The 20607-nt window shown below is 42.7% G+C and overlaps 1 protein-coding gene across 1 annotated transcript; it reads left to right on the forward strand.

Annotated features, from left to right (window-relative positions):
- Window positions 1-4563: 4563 nt before the first annotated feature.
- On the forward strand, window positions 4564-20133 carry LOC144163895 (uncharacterized). Its single transcript, XM_077694562.1, has 8 exons — window positions 4564-4608; window positions 5818-5990; window positions 6407-6476; window positions 9423-9549; window positions 11742-11816; window positions 18224-18300; window positions 19530-19825; window positions 20085-20133. The coding sequence occupies exons 1-8, from the start codon at window positions 4564-4566 to the stop codon at window positions 20131-20133; spliced, it is 912 nt and encodes a 303-aa protein (XP_077550688.1).
- Window positions 20134-20607: the final 474 nt, after the last annotated feature.

Here is a 20607-nt window from a genome sequence, read left to right on the forward strand (position 1 = left end):
CTGATGGACAATTGTCATAAATTTAACACTGCTAAATCATGTTACCCTAACAAAGCCAAATAATAAATCAGCATCTCTGCCTCTCTGTGGTCACTTCAAGAATGATATTTCAACATATATCATTCATAACAGAAAAAATAGCTATCGTAGCCGTTCACGCAAACAAACAGCACACAGTTGCCTGCGGCACTTTGCATTGACAACATTGTAAAATTCTTTCTTGAGCTCACAGGTGTATGGGTTCGGAACCTCTCTTAAGAACCAGTTTTTAAACACTGATTCACTCTAATATTTCTAGCAATGTCTGGCCAGGCGACTTCAGAGAAGTCCTTATAGAAAATCTGTGCACTCCTTTTAACAGCTGTGTCACACCAGCCACACAAAATGTGCAACTCAAATGAAAGGCGACCAGCAAGCATTTCACAGATAAGTTAATCATCAGTAGTCTAAAATGGACCTCCTTCGAATGGATCTATTTAAAACCTCGCTGACTTCTTGCACTTCGTTAATGAAAGTCATCCGTCTGTTCATTTAATGCACACCTTACTGAGTGTAAGGGTATAAACTAGGTGTGCTAGTTGCACTAAATAAAGTGGGTTGTCGTACTTTTTCCACGTTTCCACCATTTCATAGCGTCTAACCAACTCTAAAAGGGCAAAGAGGGGCTGTTTGAATTTACATGTTTTAAATTTAGAGCTGGAATGCAATAAAAGTTTAAATAAGTATGACAGTGGACTACAGACAACATTTAGCAATGCTTTGTTTGCTGGAAGAAACTTTTGTTATTTCTGTCACTCTAACACACAGGTCTGCAGAAGGGGCTATGATTTGACTCACAATGTACCATAGAACACATATTTACAGTAACACTCACACCAACCCACCCACATTCACACACAAACAATGAAGTGAAGCCATATAAAAAATACGACATAAACAGAACATAAGCAGAAAGTGGCACAACGTCTAGTCCAAGAAGCAATGACGAAACAAAAATTAGAACACAACTACAACTTTTTAAAACTCATTCTATGGTTGTATGTGAAAGCTGCTAAAAACCATCCTATAAAGTTCACATCACAGCTCACATGCTTTTATTGCACAAAAAAAACCCCAGAATCTTAGTAGTGGGCAAAAAGGTATAAGGTAAGCGGATACTCTCATAACATGCCTTCACTGAGTGGTTGCTACGGAACTGTGGAAAGCTGCACTTAGACAATTATTAGAGGGCTGCAGACAGTGCCCAATAACGCACACACGAAGAAATAAAAAAAAAACATATGATAGATATCATTACGTAAAACGGCAAAAAAGATTAGCGCGCAGAATAGCAAGTGAAACAGTGCAGAGTCGCTGACAAAACGACTACAGAATATACGATAACTGCATCATTAATCATTTTGAAGCATAGTTAAAGAATTGCACAATAGGGAGCCACTTCATACTCATCCCCATAACGGTAAAGGTAAAGATCAAGGCGATAAAAGTCAACCGCACTGCCCGGCATTGCAACAACTTTCTCATCCCAATGCAGTGTGGAAAGCCGCTGGCTGAGCAGCATTAGTGAGCTGCAGACAACAAAGTTTCTTATCATCTTCAAGAACTGTGGGACATCATGTTGCACACCATGAACAAACACGTCACCAACAAGATAGTGGCTACTGCCAGGACTTGCTGTTTTTACTGAGGAAAACGTTTCCTTTTGTGTTGCTTTGGCAATGGCTGCTTGTTTGTCTTCGGGAAGTTCGGTTTTGTGCACCGTCTTTTCTGTGGTCAGTTCAACAGGACAATAAAACACATTTCCTGAGAATTCGTATGCTTGCAGCAGTTGAAGACGTGTAGCCAGCGTGAAGCAAATGTTGCGGAAATTTTTTACCTTCAGTGCGATGTTCTTGAAGTACGAATGTTTCGCTTCAAAACGCATTCCCAAGAAGCGACGAACCGATCCGAAACTTTAACAGGTATTTCGGGTAAGAATTTAGGTAGTGGATCTTGGGTGTCATGATTGCATTGGGATTTTGCGTGGTGTACAACTCCAACAACTGCTCAACGTTCACTTGCAGATAAGGAATGCGGTTCTTTGGAATTTTCACAGCCAGGATTATGTCCACAATATGACGGTATGCCAAGTATACTTCCCATTGCCTATTTCCTTCAGCAACAACATCACTCAAAATCCTCGGGAGTAGCCTGAAGAAGCACTACTTCTGGCTGGCTGTTCCTCTAAAACAAGCTTTACCTGTCATGAAAATGTCCTTTACTGTAACTGGGGTTGCTTTTTTGTCATGGTGGCCATACCTCAAACTTGTTACTTTTTCAAGGTCCTCCTTTATCAGTACCTTGTCCTCAGTTAAGCCGCACAAAACACGCCGAAGTAGGACAGCAACACCACTTTCGAGGATGTCATGCATGGCATCAGTTGGTAGCTGCTCCAGGACTTAGAAGTTGGCTCACTCCATTTAAAGGTGAAACACCCGTTATACCATAAAAGGGTCAATTGGTTGCAGAATCAATTGCAAGTGCCTCAAGGTGGCTTCTGTGTGCCCGAGTCGTCCTCTCCCCACTGTCATAAACTGAATGCAGCAGCTTCAGATCTTTGTGCCGGGTCAGGCAGAAACGGCAGACCCGGGCCCCACTGAAGCAGCGCAGTAAGCCTACTAGACGATGCATGGAAAAGTTGTCTCCAGTAAAGGATACTGTCACAATACTGAAGTGCAAACTTTTGAAGTCAATGCCGCTTCATGTACCCGGTTCAGATACTGCACCAAAGGTTCCAGCACTTTTTTTATGCCATGTCGTTGCACCACAGAATAAGCAACCAGGAGCAAGAGGAAAGTGACGCTGAGCTTTGATCGGTGTTTTTGGTGGATGTTCAAAATTGAGAAGTACACCGCCAGAATTTTGTGCTGTCCAGCAGCCCTTCTAAAAGGGTTTGTCAAGTCTAGCTCGTCTGTATACAAAAGCAGGAATATAGTGTTGCAAGCTCCATCTTGCACGGCGTCGCGGCTCTGTGAAAAGAACTCCCCATCACCAAAGTGTGAAAGTACATCTTTTGACGTTGGTGCAGTCTGCATTAAACAGTGCAACATATCTTGGGAGTGCAAAAAGTTGGTCAGAACTTTGTGGACTGGCACGTAAGTCGAGGTGTTCAAAAAGTTTCCGGTCTGCAGTGGCACCCGAGTAACATATGTATGCAAAAAATTTTCTGCAACAAATTTTTTTCTCAGGTGTGTGCTTTCCAGTCCAGGAAACCTGTCTTGCACAATGTCTTTATTCAGATGGAACGACAGCTTGTCTCGCAAACGAGCTACGCCTATTTGTTCGACGAACTTGAGTGTTCGATGCCTGTGCCCCTCCAAATCTTGCTGGCGGAGAGAACTCGTCACAATGAAGATCTCATGGGCTGTTGAGAATGGCAACCACAGTTTTTCCATTACTTTAAGGTAAAACAGAATTAGCTGCTTCAGCATTTCTCCTGTGCTGTACCCACCACTCGGCGACGTCTCCTTTACAGGGTCACCATCGTCGCTGCAGTTTACATCGCTTCCGGACGAATGCATCTCGACGACGCCATCCTCACCGTTTCTTGCAGCGTTCTCACTCCATGCTGTGGTCACTACACCTGCAGCCTTCCTACGCGAACGGTGCACATTCTACTTGTACGCAAAGTAATGACGATACGACGCCGCTCAGCGGTGTATACCACAAATTACATGGAAGTCTGGCTCGCAGCGGTGTATTGCAATGTGGTGCACCATTCGTTTGACGGATTACGCGATAAAGACGCACCTCGGGCTGTGTAAAATAGGCATCACTGTGGGGTTGATGCGCCGTACGACGCGTAGCGCACTGCTCCAGGCTTAAGAGGGCGTAGGACGCAAACGCCGCACTTGCACAGCGTCAATGAAAGACAGAAAACTAGCTGCACAAAAGAAAAAAAAGGCACGAAAAACATCCACGGAGAAAATAACGGAAATAATGCAAAGAATGCGTCACTGCCCGTCAGTAGTTTCTCTGTCGCCAGCTTCGTAACCGCACGAGGAGAAGCATATCCCAAAATGGCACCGAAATCACTATAAAAAGTTACTGTTTTTACAATAGCGTTTGGGCCGTTAAAACTCGCTAACAGGGCGTTTACGGTTATGAGGATCTCAGAGGAGAGCACTGAAACTCTCCCATGCTCTATAAGGAGCTGCGGGAGGAGTTTTGCTTGGCGAGAAAGCTAGCTAGCTTTCGGGTCCGGCTGTCTGTGCACTAGAAGTTCTTCACAAGTTTTGTTGTCCCGCCACGATTTTGCCGCGTCTTGTTTTTTTGTGTAGTTGGCTGTTTTTCTTTCACTGCAATTGTATTTGTAGGTAATAATATGGGAACGTTTAAATGCGTAGCGTACTTTGAGGAGTTTTGTAGGCTCTTGAGCATCTCGGCGGATTTTACTTTGGTGGATATCCAAGAAGCATTTTTTTCGAAGTTCACCGAATTCAAGAGAAGAGACAGGGTTCTCATCCAGGTGAGTATATAACTCCTTACATAGGTCTTATCTATCTCTTCTGGTACTATCGGATGATGGCCAAGCTTCGCATCGCATATGCATCCATGCCCGTGCGCACCGTCAGTTCTCACCAGTACCTCGCGAGCGCGGATGCGCAGGGATACACGTATGATGACACCACCGAGAGGTAGAATTGATGAGACTGAGCGTGTGCACAAAAAGCAGATGCCAGCAATACGCCAGCGTTTTAAGCGATCATGCGCATTTGCTCATCCTCGCCTCCATTGCCGCCTTTCGGCTCTCTATTGCCGCCCGCGCGGTGGGCGCTGTGTACGAATTATAGGGACGGTATTCATTGTCACTGTAAGAACAAAAATATAAGGGGGGGGGGGGAATTGAGATGCATCTTTTTACGATGCAGCTAGGCAAGTGGAGTGATGGCGGGTTGCCCCAATACCATTTATTTTGAGGCAGCTAGCATATCAGTGTGTGTTTCGGCTATCATGTTAGTCGAGTTAATTTTAAACCAGCACTGAGCTCAGAAACAATGAACACGTGTGAATCGGGAGAAAGAATAGATATTCTAGGGTACCGCCTTGCAGCTACACAAGCAGCGAAATAGCTGTTCCTTCAAGACGGAAGTGACAAAGTGTGTAGTTCCTTTCAGACTGAAAGAAATCCGCGCATTAAACGCAATTTTTCAGTCCTGGGGAATAGAGTAGTGGTAACGCTTTTGCTTGTGGGCGATAAGGTTGTGGGTTAGATTCTCCCCCCACCGTTTTTTTCGGCGCTTTCTAATAGCTATATTTTACGCCCACTTTATAATTCACGTGACACGTGCTTTGTATCAATTTTTGTTATTGCAGTTTAAATTACATGTTTATGATTGCTATGAGTGTTTATTGTGGGTGCAATTTTCGTAGCTTTGCGTGTTTAAAGGTGCACGATGCAGAACTGAATGTGTTTATGGATTTTGTTCAAGACATTGTGGTTGCTGCGTGGTCCAGGCTCTGAGCTGTTCGCTTGCCAGCCGAGGTGGACACGGATGCAACACAGATGCTTTATTAACCTGACACGGTAGTATATGTTTTGATATGATCTCTCTCCTCAGGGTAATACTTCACCACAATGGAAAGAAAGTCATGCTGTTTTTGTGAAAGGGGACAGCGGCGTGTAATCTGTTCATTATTTGAGGAATTTGCATGTGTTGTGTGTACGAATACACCTGTCAGCTTGTCATATCGTATGGCCCTGTTAATTCGTTGTTGCACAGATGAAATTAACCATGAGTTGTTTTTGCTTATGGTTCTAGTGTTTAACAAGTGCAGTGCATTCAGGAAGGTGCCTGCTCAAGCCTGGACTCTAAAAACTACGTGTTGCCACCAACACCGGTGGGCATCGCACACAACCTGGCCAAAGCAATAAAGCGCTCGGACGTGCGCTTAGTGCTGCGCCGGCGCATCGCAGAGTGGCTGTGCCATGACTTGTTTCGCTACACGTTGTGAGTACAATTATGGTCCAATAGGTTCGTTTACCCCAATATAGGTTGAGACTTTTAAAAAGCAAAACAAGCATGCATGCTAAGATTCTGAAAACATGCAATTATAGACAAACTTTTCAGTAGTGGGCATCCTTAGTGTGGGCCAGGTAACACGTAGCAGCCACTCATAACACAGCAGCCCACCAAAGCCCGAGTGACAGTTTATGCATGCATGCAAGACAAGCTGTGTTTCCAGCTTGCCTGCTGCATTATTGGAACTGTGACTTGACTGCCACATTGTGACTAAATAAACTCGGCATTAAAATGCAAAGTAAAAAAAGATGGTTTGGGTCGCTGTCGATGCTGTTTTCTGTTCCGGCAACTGTGTTCTGTTAGTCTATTTTAGGCCACTTTACCTCTCTTTTCTTTCCTCCTAGGTATCCTGGCAAGCTGTACAGGCAAGTGGTGCGGCATCTCGTCCAGCGCCACCCCTTCCTCCGAGACAAAGTTGGTTCCGGTAACGTATGTATCAGTTCAGCATCAAGCTACCTTCACTCATGTGAAACAAAAATGTTCTACATGAATGCCCTACTGTAACTCAATGAACAATTAACACTAAGAAAACGTCCCTTTTGCATAGTGCAGCAATTCTGCTTCCTTCTATATATGCACAATTCTATCTTCTCAGCTAGCATGGAAGCAAATCCTTCGACCTCTCACTGATGTCTGTAGTCCACCCAAAAAGCACTGCAGAAAAGCCTACTTCCTCTGACGATGATTATGATCGCGTGAGGCGAATAAAAATTAAGATATTTTCCATGGTCAGAACCGAACCTGTGTCCCTCACGTTGTGAAGCCGACGTCTAACGTATTGTGCCATTCAGGCATGGTTAAAAAGATTGAAGAGGGGTGCATGGATGTGGGAAATTAGACAGAAAAACTATGCACCCCTCTGTCTAACAAGAGCAATGGTTGAACGTGTAGCTTTCTGTGTGCGAAACGAAATGGCCAGGGGGAAAAGTCAGAGACACTGTGATCTAAAGTCCAAACCGACTGAAAGTCAAACTGTCATCCTTTTTTTCTTTCTTTATTGTTTCTTTCCGTACAGAAAGGGGAGCAGAGGCAAAAGGCTTGGAGCCTGACTAGGGCCCCTGCTCCGGTGGCAGGCAGCGTGCGGGCACAGTATATTATATTGCACACTTGCAGTCGAGTGTAAAAAAAAGAGGGCTACAGACTACAGAGAGTACATTTGCAGTCGTGCTCCTCAAACGCTCAATGCGCGACTACTTTGCACACACACACACAAAAAGAATACAGAACCAAATTTTCACACTGGATATGGTATCAAAACACTCGTGTGTTTTTTCGTGCAGTGCAAGGAGTGAACGAACAACAAAATACACCCGAAACAGAGACTTACTTCAGCATAGATATCTACAATGCAACAACACAACAAAAGAACGGACAACAAAATACACCCGAAACGGAGACTTACTTCAGCATACATATCTACAATTTCGCTGCAACATTTTATTTGATGCTTGGGTAAATTTTAGCTATATGCAATTAACTGCTCTAACAGGACATTTTTAATCTGTGTTTTTGACAACCGTTGGCGAAAATTAATCTGTTTCTGAACTTTGTTCAACAAGGAGGGGATTTGATAACCTGTGTGTTGCCGGCCATAGTTTGTTCTTGTAGATGGCATTGGTCGATGTAGTCTGCGCAAGTTATGTTCTGTGGTGGTTACAGGGCTGGAAGTATTGTATAACTTGTTGTCTCTAATGTACTGAAGTAATTTGTAGCAGTATATTTGATTTGCCTTAAGAAGTGAATGCTTTAGAAAGAGTTCATGAGTAGGTAGGTATTCAGGCCTGCCGTAGTAATTTTCGAATATTGTTAATACCTTCTTCTGCAACAATAGCAATTTATTATAGTTCTGCGTAGTAGTTGTGCCCCATACTAAAGCGCAGTAGGAAAGTTTAGAGAAAAATAACGAATAATAGAGCGTCTTGTTTAACCATAACGGTATGATATCTCGAATTTTATATAAACAACCCTCCGTTTTGCTCAGTTCAGCGGTTAATTTACACACATGTGTATTCCATGACAGATTATTTTCAAACAATACACCTAAAAATTTCTGCGCTTTTGATTGTTTGAGTCTGTTGTTTCGATAGGTAAAATGTATAGTATAATTCAGTGGTTTATTAATCGGTGTGAACACCACATAATTGGTTTTACTTATGTTTAATTGTAACTTATTGATATGTAGCCAGTGCGATAGAAGGTGCAAGTATTGATTAACCCTAGTTTCCAATTGAGGCAAGGCCATATCAGTAAAGAATATATTGGTGTCGTCGGCATACATTATTATTTTGGGTGAATCAGGTATCGTCCGTAGATCATTTATATATAAATTAAATAGCATTGGTCCGAGTATCGATCCCTGCGGAACACCATTTATTATTCGAAGTTTAGCGGAGGGTATACCATTTACTAGCACATACTGATACCGATTTGCTAAGTAGTTGCGAAACAAATCAAGGGGAACACCACGAATACCGATACTCTCAAGTTTTCTTAGAAGGATTTGGTGGTTTACCGAATCAAACGCTTTTCGTAGATCAAACTCAAACGACAACCAAGGAATCCCTCCCTAAAAAGCTTCGTGTTCAACTGTTGTCGCCGTTAGACCGAGGGGTGCATGAGTTTTTTTTAAATTTAATGAATACGTCGACTCTGTATTCATTCTGCAATGATGAAAAGAAGTAGCATGGTCTAATTTGTGGCAAATAATTTTTTGTCACTGCGATAGAGATGCAGTCATGTATATGGAATAAATTCCTATGAGGAAACACTTTGAGGAAATATGAGAAAACACCTACTTATGAAGAAAAAATTTTGTGACCTTGTTGTTTGCAATGGGGAAAAAAAACAAGCGACTATTTTTTGAAAGCAAAGCTATTCGTAGTAAGCAGTGATTGAGGCCCGTCCCTGTTTCCCAGTATCACAAAGAAACGAGTGCACAACAGGTGACACTGTGGATGTGGTTTAGTTCACTCTCCTCCTCCACCAATATTTTTCCAATACCAATGAAAACGCTTGCGTAGTCTACACCCAGGCAATCGCAGATTGTATTAACCTCTCATTTTGTGTAAATGTTGCTGCGTATCACGCATTCAAGTAGATAATAATTTGCCTTTCGGTGGTTACTTATATTTCGGCTTAACTCGTAACTCTTATAGCCCCAATCGGGCCATTGTTAGTATGGAAACATCGGTAAAAGACACCTCTGGCAGTACTGTGCGTAGCTTAAACTAAAAAAATAGTGTGTTTGCTTTTCTTACTGAGCTGGAGCCTTAAACCTTTTCTTTTAGTTTGGTAGCGTAGTTTGGGTTAAAGTATTTTTGTGTGTGTATGTGTGTGTGTCTGTGTGTCTGAATTACGCAGGACTCCTGGTACCAAAGACTGCGCTACAAGCGCAAGTTTGAACGCACTAAATTATTGGACGCGGAAGAAGTAGCCGACAAAAGAAAGAAGTTTTGGCAGAAACGGCGGCAAACCGTTCGTCCATCTGGTGACTTAGAGGCAGCACCGTCAAAGAGGGTTTGCCAAAAGGTTAGAAAACTCGAGCTTTTTTTTGATGCAGGAGTTATGAACGTACATTGTAGCTATCTGACTGACAGCACAATGTGTTTCAGGCTGAAAATACAAATTATAGCTTTTTCTATTGAGCTCAAATCGATATTATAGTTCAGCATTAGAACATGGCCTTGAAAAAAGATGATGCCAGTCAATATGTGTTCATAATTATGAACTTGTAATAGCTTTTAGAATTTGGACCTGTGCTTTGCTTCACCAACGGTGTTATAAATGTGAAGGTATGGGCGCTTATACAAACATGTATACTCTGCTTAGGTTGTATAATAAGCATAGGTGTTATGTGTGTGTAGGAAAAAAGCTTTTGCCTCCTTTTTCGTGTGGTTTTACTGCGGTCACAATGCAGCAGTACACATTTTTTTCTGTGAGGCAGGTTGTTGGCATCTCATTATAGCTAGGCGAAAGTCTGCGTCTCGTAATGTAGCAAATTACTATTATTAGGATATTACCAGTTATTCAGGTTGCTGCAATGACCAATGACTGCTGTTTGAAGAGCATTACTTTGCTGATCACTCGACAAAAATCAAGGGTATTGGAGAGGTGCACAGCACACAAAAGGGGGGGGGAGATTTCAGTGTCAGAACATCTCCCCCAATTTTCTGAGTGGTGCATTCCCTCCTCTCATACCGCCAAATTTTGGCCTTTTTCCTCCACATGTGCAATTCCCACTCCGCTTCGGTATATTATTATGTAAAAAACGAAAACTAAAAAAAATAAAGATGAGAAAACAAAAATGAACTGACGTATGCAAGCAAGCAATCTTTCATTCTGTTTTTTTTTTTGCCGGAGATGTATAACCCCCTCTGAAAAATATTTCTGGCTACGTCACTGGTATTGAATGTAGTTGAAACAGTTTGGCATTCCTTTCCTTTCAGTTAAAAGTGTTTTTTCTTTGCATGTGACCGCCAGCAGGTCTTCGTTAGCAATATATTGGGAATTTCGGTCATTTCTGTCAAGCCTTAAATTACCACTTGGATGCTAAGGCGCCTCAGGGATTGGTGGTTCTTCAGCATGGGATTTTTAAATAAATAGACCAGCTTCACAAGAATATGCATGTGCTACTCTCACCTTTATGTCTCGAGCTAAGCTGGCAGTAAATTAAAACTATTGGATTGGACAGTTTAGCTGTATAGGTGTATGTATTGTGTGTGCACTTGATTTCTCCTTCCAAGGTTAGGCTAAACTATTGGACCACTTCACTTGGCAAACTGTACAATTTATATATTATTATTTGCAGGGGTCTAAGCACAAGTGCACAATTTTATAAATTACTGCTCAAGTTCTGTGGCCGCCATAAAGCTTGTTTCCAACTGGTAGGGAAAAATTGCAATTGCCAGGCCTAACGATGCTGCCGCCAAGCAAATACTAAAATAACTAGAGGGCTGATTAGGCCAAAGGCGAATGCAGGCTTATGCAGTCACTGGTCAAATGTGAATTGTCATTCTCATGGTAGTTTGAAGCTAAAATGCCTTGGTGCAACATCCTGTTTTTCCATTTTGTCTTTTGTTTTGTCTTTTCTCATTCTTCTTTCTTAATCTTCTGCGAGAAAAGTAAAATATTTTTTCCACCTTGTCACTATGCAGATGGCTTGCACAGTTTATTGTAATTAGACTCCAGGCATCTTTTTGTGCAAAGTAACGGTTCTGCACCAACCCACAGTTTAACTGAGTGCTTTGAGATTGTAAACATGCATGATATTTATATCAGTTGCAACATTTTGCTTATTTCGCCTTTTATTACATCAAGTGGGTGACGCCACTGCTGAGGACAACCACAGCATTGAAGGCCACTTCAAGGCTATGAGGCAAGAGATGAAGAAGGTGGTCCCCAACGAAGGAAGAGTGCGAGACTCTATGGCACGCACCTTCGAGTCACGCCGGCAGTACATCGCTTAAGAGGGGCAGTTGCTTCGTGACGTCTTCGAGAGGTACCCTGCTCTTGCGAGCAAACAAGAGGTAAAAAGTTTATGAGTGGACTGTGCATTTATTTATCACATATTTTGGTGCGCATTTCATATCTTTCCGGAGTTTCCGCATATATCAGGGCATTCCCCTGGGGAAGCCATTACGCACGTCACCAACACCCACATGAATGCCCTTCTTGACCTAGCTGGTACCACGGTTGAAGCCAGGACCAATGAGATCTTAGACAATGCTCGGGACTCCAGCATGGAGGACCAAGAGGGTGAGAATGCTGCTTTCCCATTATGCTGTAGAATGCTGCTGCCAGTTCCTGTCCCACATCGGGATGAGGCAGCATCTCTTGCTTCTAGCAGGCAAGGCACTAAAAGATCATGCTGAGTGCACGCATCCACTAAGTAAGTCAATGAAAATGGAGGATGAAAAACTGCCGCGCTAAACTCTCTTTTTTTGGAACTTCAAACCACACTCAAAATTTTATTGACTTGAAAGTAGCAAAAAAAGCGCACCGAAAACGGTCATTATAAAAATTACCACATAAAAGCTCAGTAATATGAACTCAGTTATTTTGAACTCATTGAAATCAGTTAATTCAGTTAAGTTGAACTCAGTTAATTCAAACTCGTGTCCTGTCCCCGTCACAGCCCCGTATATTTCAATAGGAGAAAACTCCTGATAATTCGAGCTTGTTGGTATCCAGAATAGGTAATTCGAACTATGATCCTGTCATTTCCATCGCTCCTTGCAGAAGAAGTGGGCCCAGAGTGATTGCCAAATCCAGACGAAACCAACGCAACTAGAGATTTAAAATAACGAAAGTTACGAAACAGAAATACAACAGTGTGGGACGCGCGCTACATTTCTGCAATGGCTTTATTTGCTTCAACAGAGCGCACTACGCCACTGGCGCCAGTGCTTCGGCACATGCCATTATTTATTTATTTATTTATTTATTTATTTATTTATTTATTTATTTATTTATTTATTTATTTATTTATTTATTTATTTATTTATTTATTTATTTATTTATTTATTTAAAATTCCTTACAGACCTTTTTACAGGGCATTGAGTAAGGGGGTAATTGCTGAAGATTATACAAAATTAATTCACGCGTTACAAAGCAAAGCAGCACAATAAATTGCGACGAGCTGTGCAATATAAGTTGAAGTTAGTGGAGGATAACAAGAAAAAACTAAAGGCGATTTCTTAGTGCACACACGACAAAGGGAACCGAATACAATCATTATAGTGTATGAAGGTGACGTCAACCAAAGATAGCTTGCTTTACTAACCCGACCCGCACCAATGAGGGTTTATAATTTGCAGAACACCCAGTAGAAAAAGCACCAGATAAAACGCAGAACCTATGCATATACGAAGAAAACACTTCCAGCGTGCAACATTTATATTCGGCACAAAATGCGAAACTAAAAAAAACAAAAAAAGAAAAACATAAGAAAGCACCTGCTGTGCAACACACACGACATGCTCTGTGGTCTTCAAGTACATTTATTAGAGGTACACAGGGGGATACAGGGCATGGCAGAAAAAAAAGAATTTGCAGAACAGCGGCAAGATCTTACTGCGAAAAGTGTGTAAGCAGCAACTGACGGAAAGTATTATTGTGTGATACAAATGCGATGTTATCTGGAAGACCATTGCACAAACGTATGGCGCGAGGAAGAGCAGAGGAGTTGAACGCATCAGTTGCACCGTATAATCGCGTGAAACAGATAGTTATGCAATCTTCGTGAAGAAATGGAAGGAACATCAAGGTGAAGTGGGAAGGGTCTGTTAGTGTGCTCGTATTTGTGAAAGAGGCAAATAAGAGAAATCTAGCGACGACCGCACTGGGGTTTAAGAGAAAGGTTGTGTTTAATTTGTGTTATGCTGCTGTGATAGTCATGATTGCGTGAAATGACAGGAGCCGCCCTATTCTTAATCGCTGCAAGCATGTTTAGTAGTTGTGATAAGTGTACCAGATAGGAGTGGCAAATTCAAGCTGTGGCAGACAAAGGTTTGATAGGCTAGTTGACGGACGTGAGCGTGACAGCAATGTAAATTACGGCGTAGATATCCTCAACACTTGGAAGCTTTCCCGCTAATGGTGGTGATGTGGTGAGACCAGCAGAGATTGGGTGTGAAATGAACTCCAAGGTACTTATGGGAAGATGCCCGTAACAGTGCGGAATTATTGACAGTGTAGCGAAAGGTGTAAACGTTTTGCTTGCGTGTAAAGGACATTATTTTACAGATTTGCGTGTTCAGCGAGATTACCCAGGTGTTACACCAGTCATTAATACGGTGAAGGTCGCTTTGTAGAATGAAGTGGTCGTCGGGGGATGATATAAAATGATATATTATGCAATCATCTGCGAACATTTGCATGCAGGTTGATATGTTATCTGGCAGATCATTTATATAGATTAAGAACAATAGGGGGCCGAGGACGCACCCTTGTGGTACACCACAGGTTACGTGGCAGAGAGGGGAATGGGAATTGCTAATTACAGTACACAGCTGACGAAGTGAAAGAAAGTTGCGAAGTCAAAATAAGGTTTGCGAGTCTAATCTGAGGGCACATAATTTAGAAATGAGACGGCAATGGGCTACACGATCGAAAGCTCTACAAAAATCGAGAAAGATTTAGTCAGTCTGAAGGTTACTGTTATAATTGGAATGCTGCTCAGTTGTTATTTCTAGCAGTTGTGGTTCGCAAGAAAAACCCTTTCGGAATCCGTGTTGGTTCTGAAAGAAGAAATTATTTGATTCTAAGTATCGGAAAACATAGGAAGCGATTATGTCTTCAAGAAGTTTGCAGAATATACATGTAAGAAAAGTTGGAAGGCAGCTTTCGGGTGAATGCCGGCTTTAAACGAAGGCACTATTTTACCAATTTTCCAGTCAGAAGGGCGTTGACCTGTCGTTAAAGATTGCCTGAAAAGATGATGCAAAGTTTTACCAGAAACAGAGGCGGTGTTTTTAAGAATGTTAGAATTGTGTTGTCAATGCCGGCTGAAGTGGATAGCTTGAGGTTATTAACTAGAAAAGCAATACCCTCGGCAGTTATTTCTATCGGTTTCATGTGAGCAATTCCAAGTTCGGGAACATAAGGTACGTCGTAATGGTCTTCCAGGGTAAAAAGGGATGAAAAAATGCGTTAAATGCTGATGTGCAATGAATATCTGAAAGGACGACATGGTCGCCATTTAGCAAGGATATTTGTTGGCCATTTTGTTCAGGAAAAGCAAGTTTGGAGAACTTCTTAGAATTTGATTTCAAGAGGGAAGGTATATCGACAGAGTTATATTTATCTTTGGCAGATTGTACTGCCGAACAGTAGTTTTTCATAAGTTTTTGTATGCCAGCCACGCAGAGGGCGCGTCATGGCGTTTAGCTGTGCGGTATAAACTCTTCCTTTTATTTCTAAGTTGCCTGAGAGATTTCGTAAACCAGGGGTTTGATTTATCATTTTTCACTTTTACGAGAGGGACAAACTGATTAGCTAGTGCACATAGTTTATCTCTGTACACCACTCAGTTATCATATACTGAACGACGGTCAGAAATGGTAGGAATGTGTCAGTGTAAAATTTTTGATTTCGGCGTTATATTGGCTGTAGTTGGCGTTACTACAGTCGCGAATTGTTTTGTGATCGGTGCCGCAGAAAGGTAGCGAAATGTTAATAGTTACTTGGAGGAGGCTGCGATCGCTAAAACAATCCTTGTTAAGAACGGTACCTACTGTTTCAGGAACTGTCGTAAGAATTAGGTCAAGGTTGTTAGATCCGCGCGTGGGTTGGTTCACGATTTTAAATAGGTTAAAATCTAACGCAAGGTTTATAAATTCCGTGGAATTGCGGCAAGAGGAAGACAAGTGAATCCAATCTATTTCGGAAAAGTTAAAGTCGCCGAAAATGTAGATGGCGTCGGTGCAACATAACTTGGTGGCCCGGGTTATGCTACTGCGCAAGTCGTCCACAAATGAATGGTTGCAATCACGGGGCCGGTAGCAATTGCTGATAAGTAGGGTGGTGAACTTCGTAACACAGGCTACCCAGATCATTTGTAAATCAGAGTGGACATTGATAGCGTATGACTGCACAGTCTTTCTTACTGCAAGGAGTACACCTCCGCCACACCTATTTTTACAATCATTTCGATATATGTGGAAGTTGTTACGATTGGTGAAAATTTTATTATTGGTGATATCTGGGTTAATCCATGTTTCAGTAAGCGCAAGAATGTCGCAGTCGCTGTCTTCTAGAACTGAACAGACCAAATCCGTTCCCGCATGAATATTACTAGATCATAGCGATAATGTTGGAATGGTAAGAAGTGAAATCACATTGGGATCTTCAAAGGACTTGTTCGGCTTTAGCTATCTGCTTGATAGCACAACTGCATCGTAGTTTTTTTTATCAATGAGCAACATGCCAACCGACACTTTGAAATTCTTGTTTCGGGTTTTGGCAAAGCCCACAAATTTGGGCCTGGCCTCTAGCATCGCCGGAAAAAAATCTTCGCCGATTGAACACGTCGTACCTTTTAGTGTCCGTGCAGAGGAAAATCTGCTGTTTATTGTTGAAGACGGTTAGTTTTGCACTTATTGCTTTGTTTTTCCTCGGTGAACTTGCCAAGCTTGTGAGCACGTTCAAACTGCGAACTAGTTGTTATTTCGAGTCGTTCAGAGCAAAAGTATAATATTTTTTCCTCGGCCTCAGGCCATTCCTCTGTTTTGCTATATTCAATTGCAAAGAAGAGAAGATTAGACTTCCACTCCCTATATTCAGCATCGTCGCGTCTAGATGTGATTTGCGTCAACCGATCTGAAACTTGCAGTAGAGCATTGCCAGTGGATCCTTCAGCGTTATTTTGCAGCGCAACGGTTGCCTCGAGGGCTGCGATTTTAGCGTGAAGCAGTTTAATTTCATTTTTATTCGTTTCTTTCTCGCCACTTAGTTGTTTTAGTTCAGCTGACATCACGACGTGATCAGCTTTAAGTTCTTTTATTGTTTCTAATGCAGAAGGAAATGAATCAGCTTCAGCTTTACTCATTAGTCCCGGATTCGACTCGACGTCACCGGAAAGCATAATCAATGTTTTCAAGGTGTGAGAACACAACTTATACGGCAAACACAACACTCTTTAGCACATCGCGAAACTCTTATGAGCACGACACCGCAATGTGACAGGGATGACTACACTTGGTACAAGAAGCACCCCTCATATATCTAACCTGCAACATCAGTGGTCGTGAGTCACCCATCCCAGATGCGGCGCTGTACCCAAAGAAGGCAGCTGAGAGATGGCGCCTATGTGCTCTGCCGTTGACGTCACGAGCCGATACGGAAGTTCCGCGTTGCCAGGTTGAGGCGCCGATTTCATCCAAGTTTCATTCAAATCTCATCCAAATCACCTGCCACAGACGTGTAGTAGCGCCTAATTAGCGATTAAAAATCCAGAGGTGGCTTCTTTGTCTTCTGCCGACGCAGTGTGGCGCGATTTCCAATCATTCTGGCGCCTGCCCGCTAATCAGAATTCCGCTTAATCCGAACAATTTTATGCTCCCCTTCGAGTTTAAATTACCGAGCTTTTACTGTACTATACATTTTAATGTCATTGCTAACACTCCAAATAGAATTTTCATAAAATTCTACTTTCTTAAATGGGTGGTTCTGTGGTTCGGAGTACACACACATGCTTCAGGGTGCATGCACAGCTTTCCTGTGGTCAACACCTTTGTATTCATAGTGCACAATGAATGTTAAAGCTGAATAGTGCACAATGAAACAGGACAAAACTCACGAGTACCTCTAAAATTTCAAAATATCACGTGCATAACAAGGGTTGGAAGTGTAGGAAGACCCACCGCGGTGGCTCAGTGGCTAAGGCATTGCGCTGCTGAGCACGAGGTCGCGGGTGCCATTCCTGGCCGCGGCAGCCGCTTTTCTAATGGAGGCGAAAAGCAAAAACGCCCGTATGTACGAGATTTTGGCGCAGGTTAAAGATCCCCGGGTGGTCAAGATTAAACCGGAGCCCTCCACTACGGCGCGCCTCATCGCCTGCGTTGCGTCGGCGTGTTAAACCCTACAATCAATCAAGAGTAAGAAGCTTGTTAAAGATCGGCACAAAATTTTGAGGTGGCAGTTGCAAGATGGCAGCCTGTAAAAGTGAGGATAATCACCCAAGTCAATAGTGTCAGTGAAAAGCTACATTAACACTTTCCTTTTCTTCTGTGTAACGATTTTGCTGAACTTTGTACAGGACCCAAGTGCCCGGAAATGCGATCTGTGAATAAGCACTTGAGATAATTTTAGTCGTTTCTGAAGCAGCAGGAGGTTTTTTGTACTTCGTACTGTGTCACAATGTTGTTTTATTTAGGAACAATGTTTTCCAGGATTTTTTAACGTAGAAGAAGAGGGGAGGTAGGAGGCACTGATATGACCGGGAGTACCTGCCGGGTATTATATGGAAATGACGTGAAGCGAGAAAATTCCTAATAAAAGCAACTAAAGGGGAGGCCCTGTACTTCACGTTGGCCTCAAAAAATAGTTTCCTCAACTAGGGTTTTGTCACATTCATTCAGTTGTAATACATGGTGTTCTAACGTAATGAGAAAGAGGTAGGTGCATGCTTTTATTAGAATTCATTGTTATGTTATTTTTGCAGTGTTGACCATCCTGGCATTCTTGACGACGTTGCCCCGAGCAGCCAAAGAGAAATCGTCAACCCTTTTGAAAGAAAAGGTAGAGCAATTTTATGCACTTCTGTTCTCTATCCGATAAGTTTACTTCTGCTGTGCATTAAAGCGACCGTGCAACACTTGCCATCGACTACTAGTAATGTATTTTGGGATAAAGTCTATTGTCCCAGAAATCTCCTCCCGCAAGAATTATGAAAAACCGTTCACAATTACCGAAACTACGCGCGACGAGAAATCGCGCATAATTATACCCTCTCAACTCGACCGCGGACAACGCGACGAAAGCTGGGCGCTCTCTCCCGGAGAGGGGGGCGGCTCGCGGCGTTCTCTTCGGCGGCCTTCGATATATCACATGCCGGGTAATTTTTTGGCCTTTTCTCCGCAACACGGAGGGGCCTATTTCCGGTACGGTGCCACAAAAAAACAGGCATGGGTGACTGCTCGCAAGTGCGCGCTCGGGCTGGTAGCACTTTTTTGAAGCCATAAACGTTTGTAGTCGAGTAGTCCCGTTGAAAGGGAAGTATTGAGCTCATCACTCAAACTCCGCGCGCACTCAAAACACACAAGAAACTGCAAAACTGTGGATACAGCTTCAGGCATAGAAGAGGTTCGTACACAGCGATGATGACGACGGAAATGGAAGAATCTAGTCGCGAAGTTGACCAGTGACAGCCGATCGGGCAGCCATGGCCTATGTGACGTCCCTTAGGCCATGCCAGGGGTTGCATAATGAGGACAACTGCAGAGAGAGCGGTTGGTTTTTCCCGAGTCTTTCACATCGATTTGAGCGCTCACCGCTTCACGTGCACGTGTAGTATTTGGCTCAGGTATTCCTGGCAGTGTAATCTAAACGTCGCGCAGGTTAACTTGCACTGCTCAAATAGTGTTGCAGGGTGCCCATAAGAGATTGTATTTTATTGCATGTATCCACCTCTTGCATTAACGGAAGCGCCATTTGCATACGTGTTACTGCCATAATATTCCTTTAAACTTTAATAGTTATTGAAATAATCTGAATGCTCACATTCATGTCTGATCAATGCTAGCAAACGTATTGTTAAGAACAAGTTCTAAATTGTTAAATAGCAAATTGTATGTATGTGCGTGTGCCTTCTATGGTTTTGTGATTCTATATAATAGCTTAATTTGACTTTATCCAGCTTAGTTTTTTTTTCGTCTATCATCATGGAGAGCTTGTCCTACAGCTTATCAGCGCAGATAGACATGGATGTGCCGATTTTAAGTGCCGTACATTTAACGTTTTTGGTCCAGGCACCGTGGTTCATCAAACACCCCCTGGTGGTCTGGAACGGCGATCTCGAAGGCCCCATCGGTGCATGCACCGTTCATATCGAGGACCAGTTGGTAAACACCAGTCACCCAGTGGAGGCGATTTTGTTGGCCTTTTGCCTTCACTGGGTGGTTGACCTCGTGTACCAGATAACGCTGAAATCATTTTACAACATGATCGAGCACCTTTTGGGGTTGGATGCAACCAAAGCAACGCCTACAGTACTGAGAGTGCTGTCGGCACTCATGCCACAAAAGAATGTGATACAGGACATATTGTATGTGTTCTTGGCAGTTTTAAACACGTTTTTTGTCTTTTTACACTTTTGTGCCGCACGTGTTAGTGGTACTCTTTGATTTATCTGTTACCATTTTCAACACATTCCTCACATGGTATGCCTGTCTACTTTTTTTCATTATTTTTACCTGTTCTTAAATTTTTCGTAGCTGTCGTTCCCTTGTTATGCCTGTTTATAGATGCATGCAATTGTCACTTAATGCCCTTACCAGCTTTGTCCTCTTATTTACCCGCCATAGGGGCGGAGGAATGAGCCTGATGTTGCGGGGCCGATTCTGCCTGCAGTGACTGCTTTTCAGATGTAGTCAAAAGGCAAAAATGCATGTGTGTCGAGGTTTTGCCGTGCAGTACAGATCCTCATAAGTCCTCCAATCAGGCGGTGCTTGTCTATGTGTAGCTTTGGTGGGCTATTCACCAAAATTCACCAAATTTGCTAGTCCTGTGGGCGTATTGTTTAAGAAAACACCTGTCATTGTTCTGTTGATGACATGTTCTGTATTCCTACCTGCTTGGTCTTATCGAAAGGCCACAGTATGCATCCAAATAAATGAACCTTAATAAATGGCTTAATAAATGGCTTAATAAATGAACCTTAATAAAACGTGGCCAGTTTGAGTTCAGGATGCTTAAGGTTTTCAAAGGGTAATTAAGCAGTACTAACATTCAATGGAAAATGCCGTTTGGTTAGGCTTCTTCCCAAAGATGCGTGAGGATACGCCTTGCTTCGCTACTGGTGGGTAGGTCCAGTCATGGAGTTCCCCA

Source organism: Haemaphysalis longicornis, unplaced genomic scaffold (assembly GCF_048455015.1).
Source record: "Haemaphysalis longicornis isolate Haplotype H1 unplaced genomic scaffold, Haemaphysalis longicornis Haplotype H1 scaffold_13, whole genome shotgun sequence".
In the NCBI taxonomy this organism is placed as follows: domain Eukaryota; kingdom Metazoa; phylum Arthropoda; class Arachnida; order Ixodida; family Ixodidae; genus Haemaphysalis; species Haemaphysalis longicornis.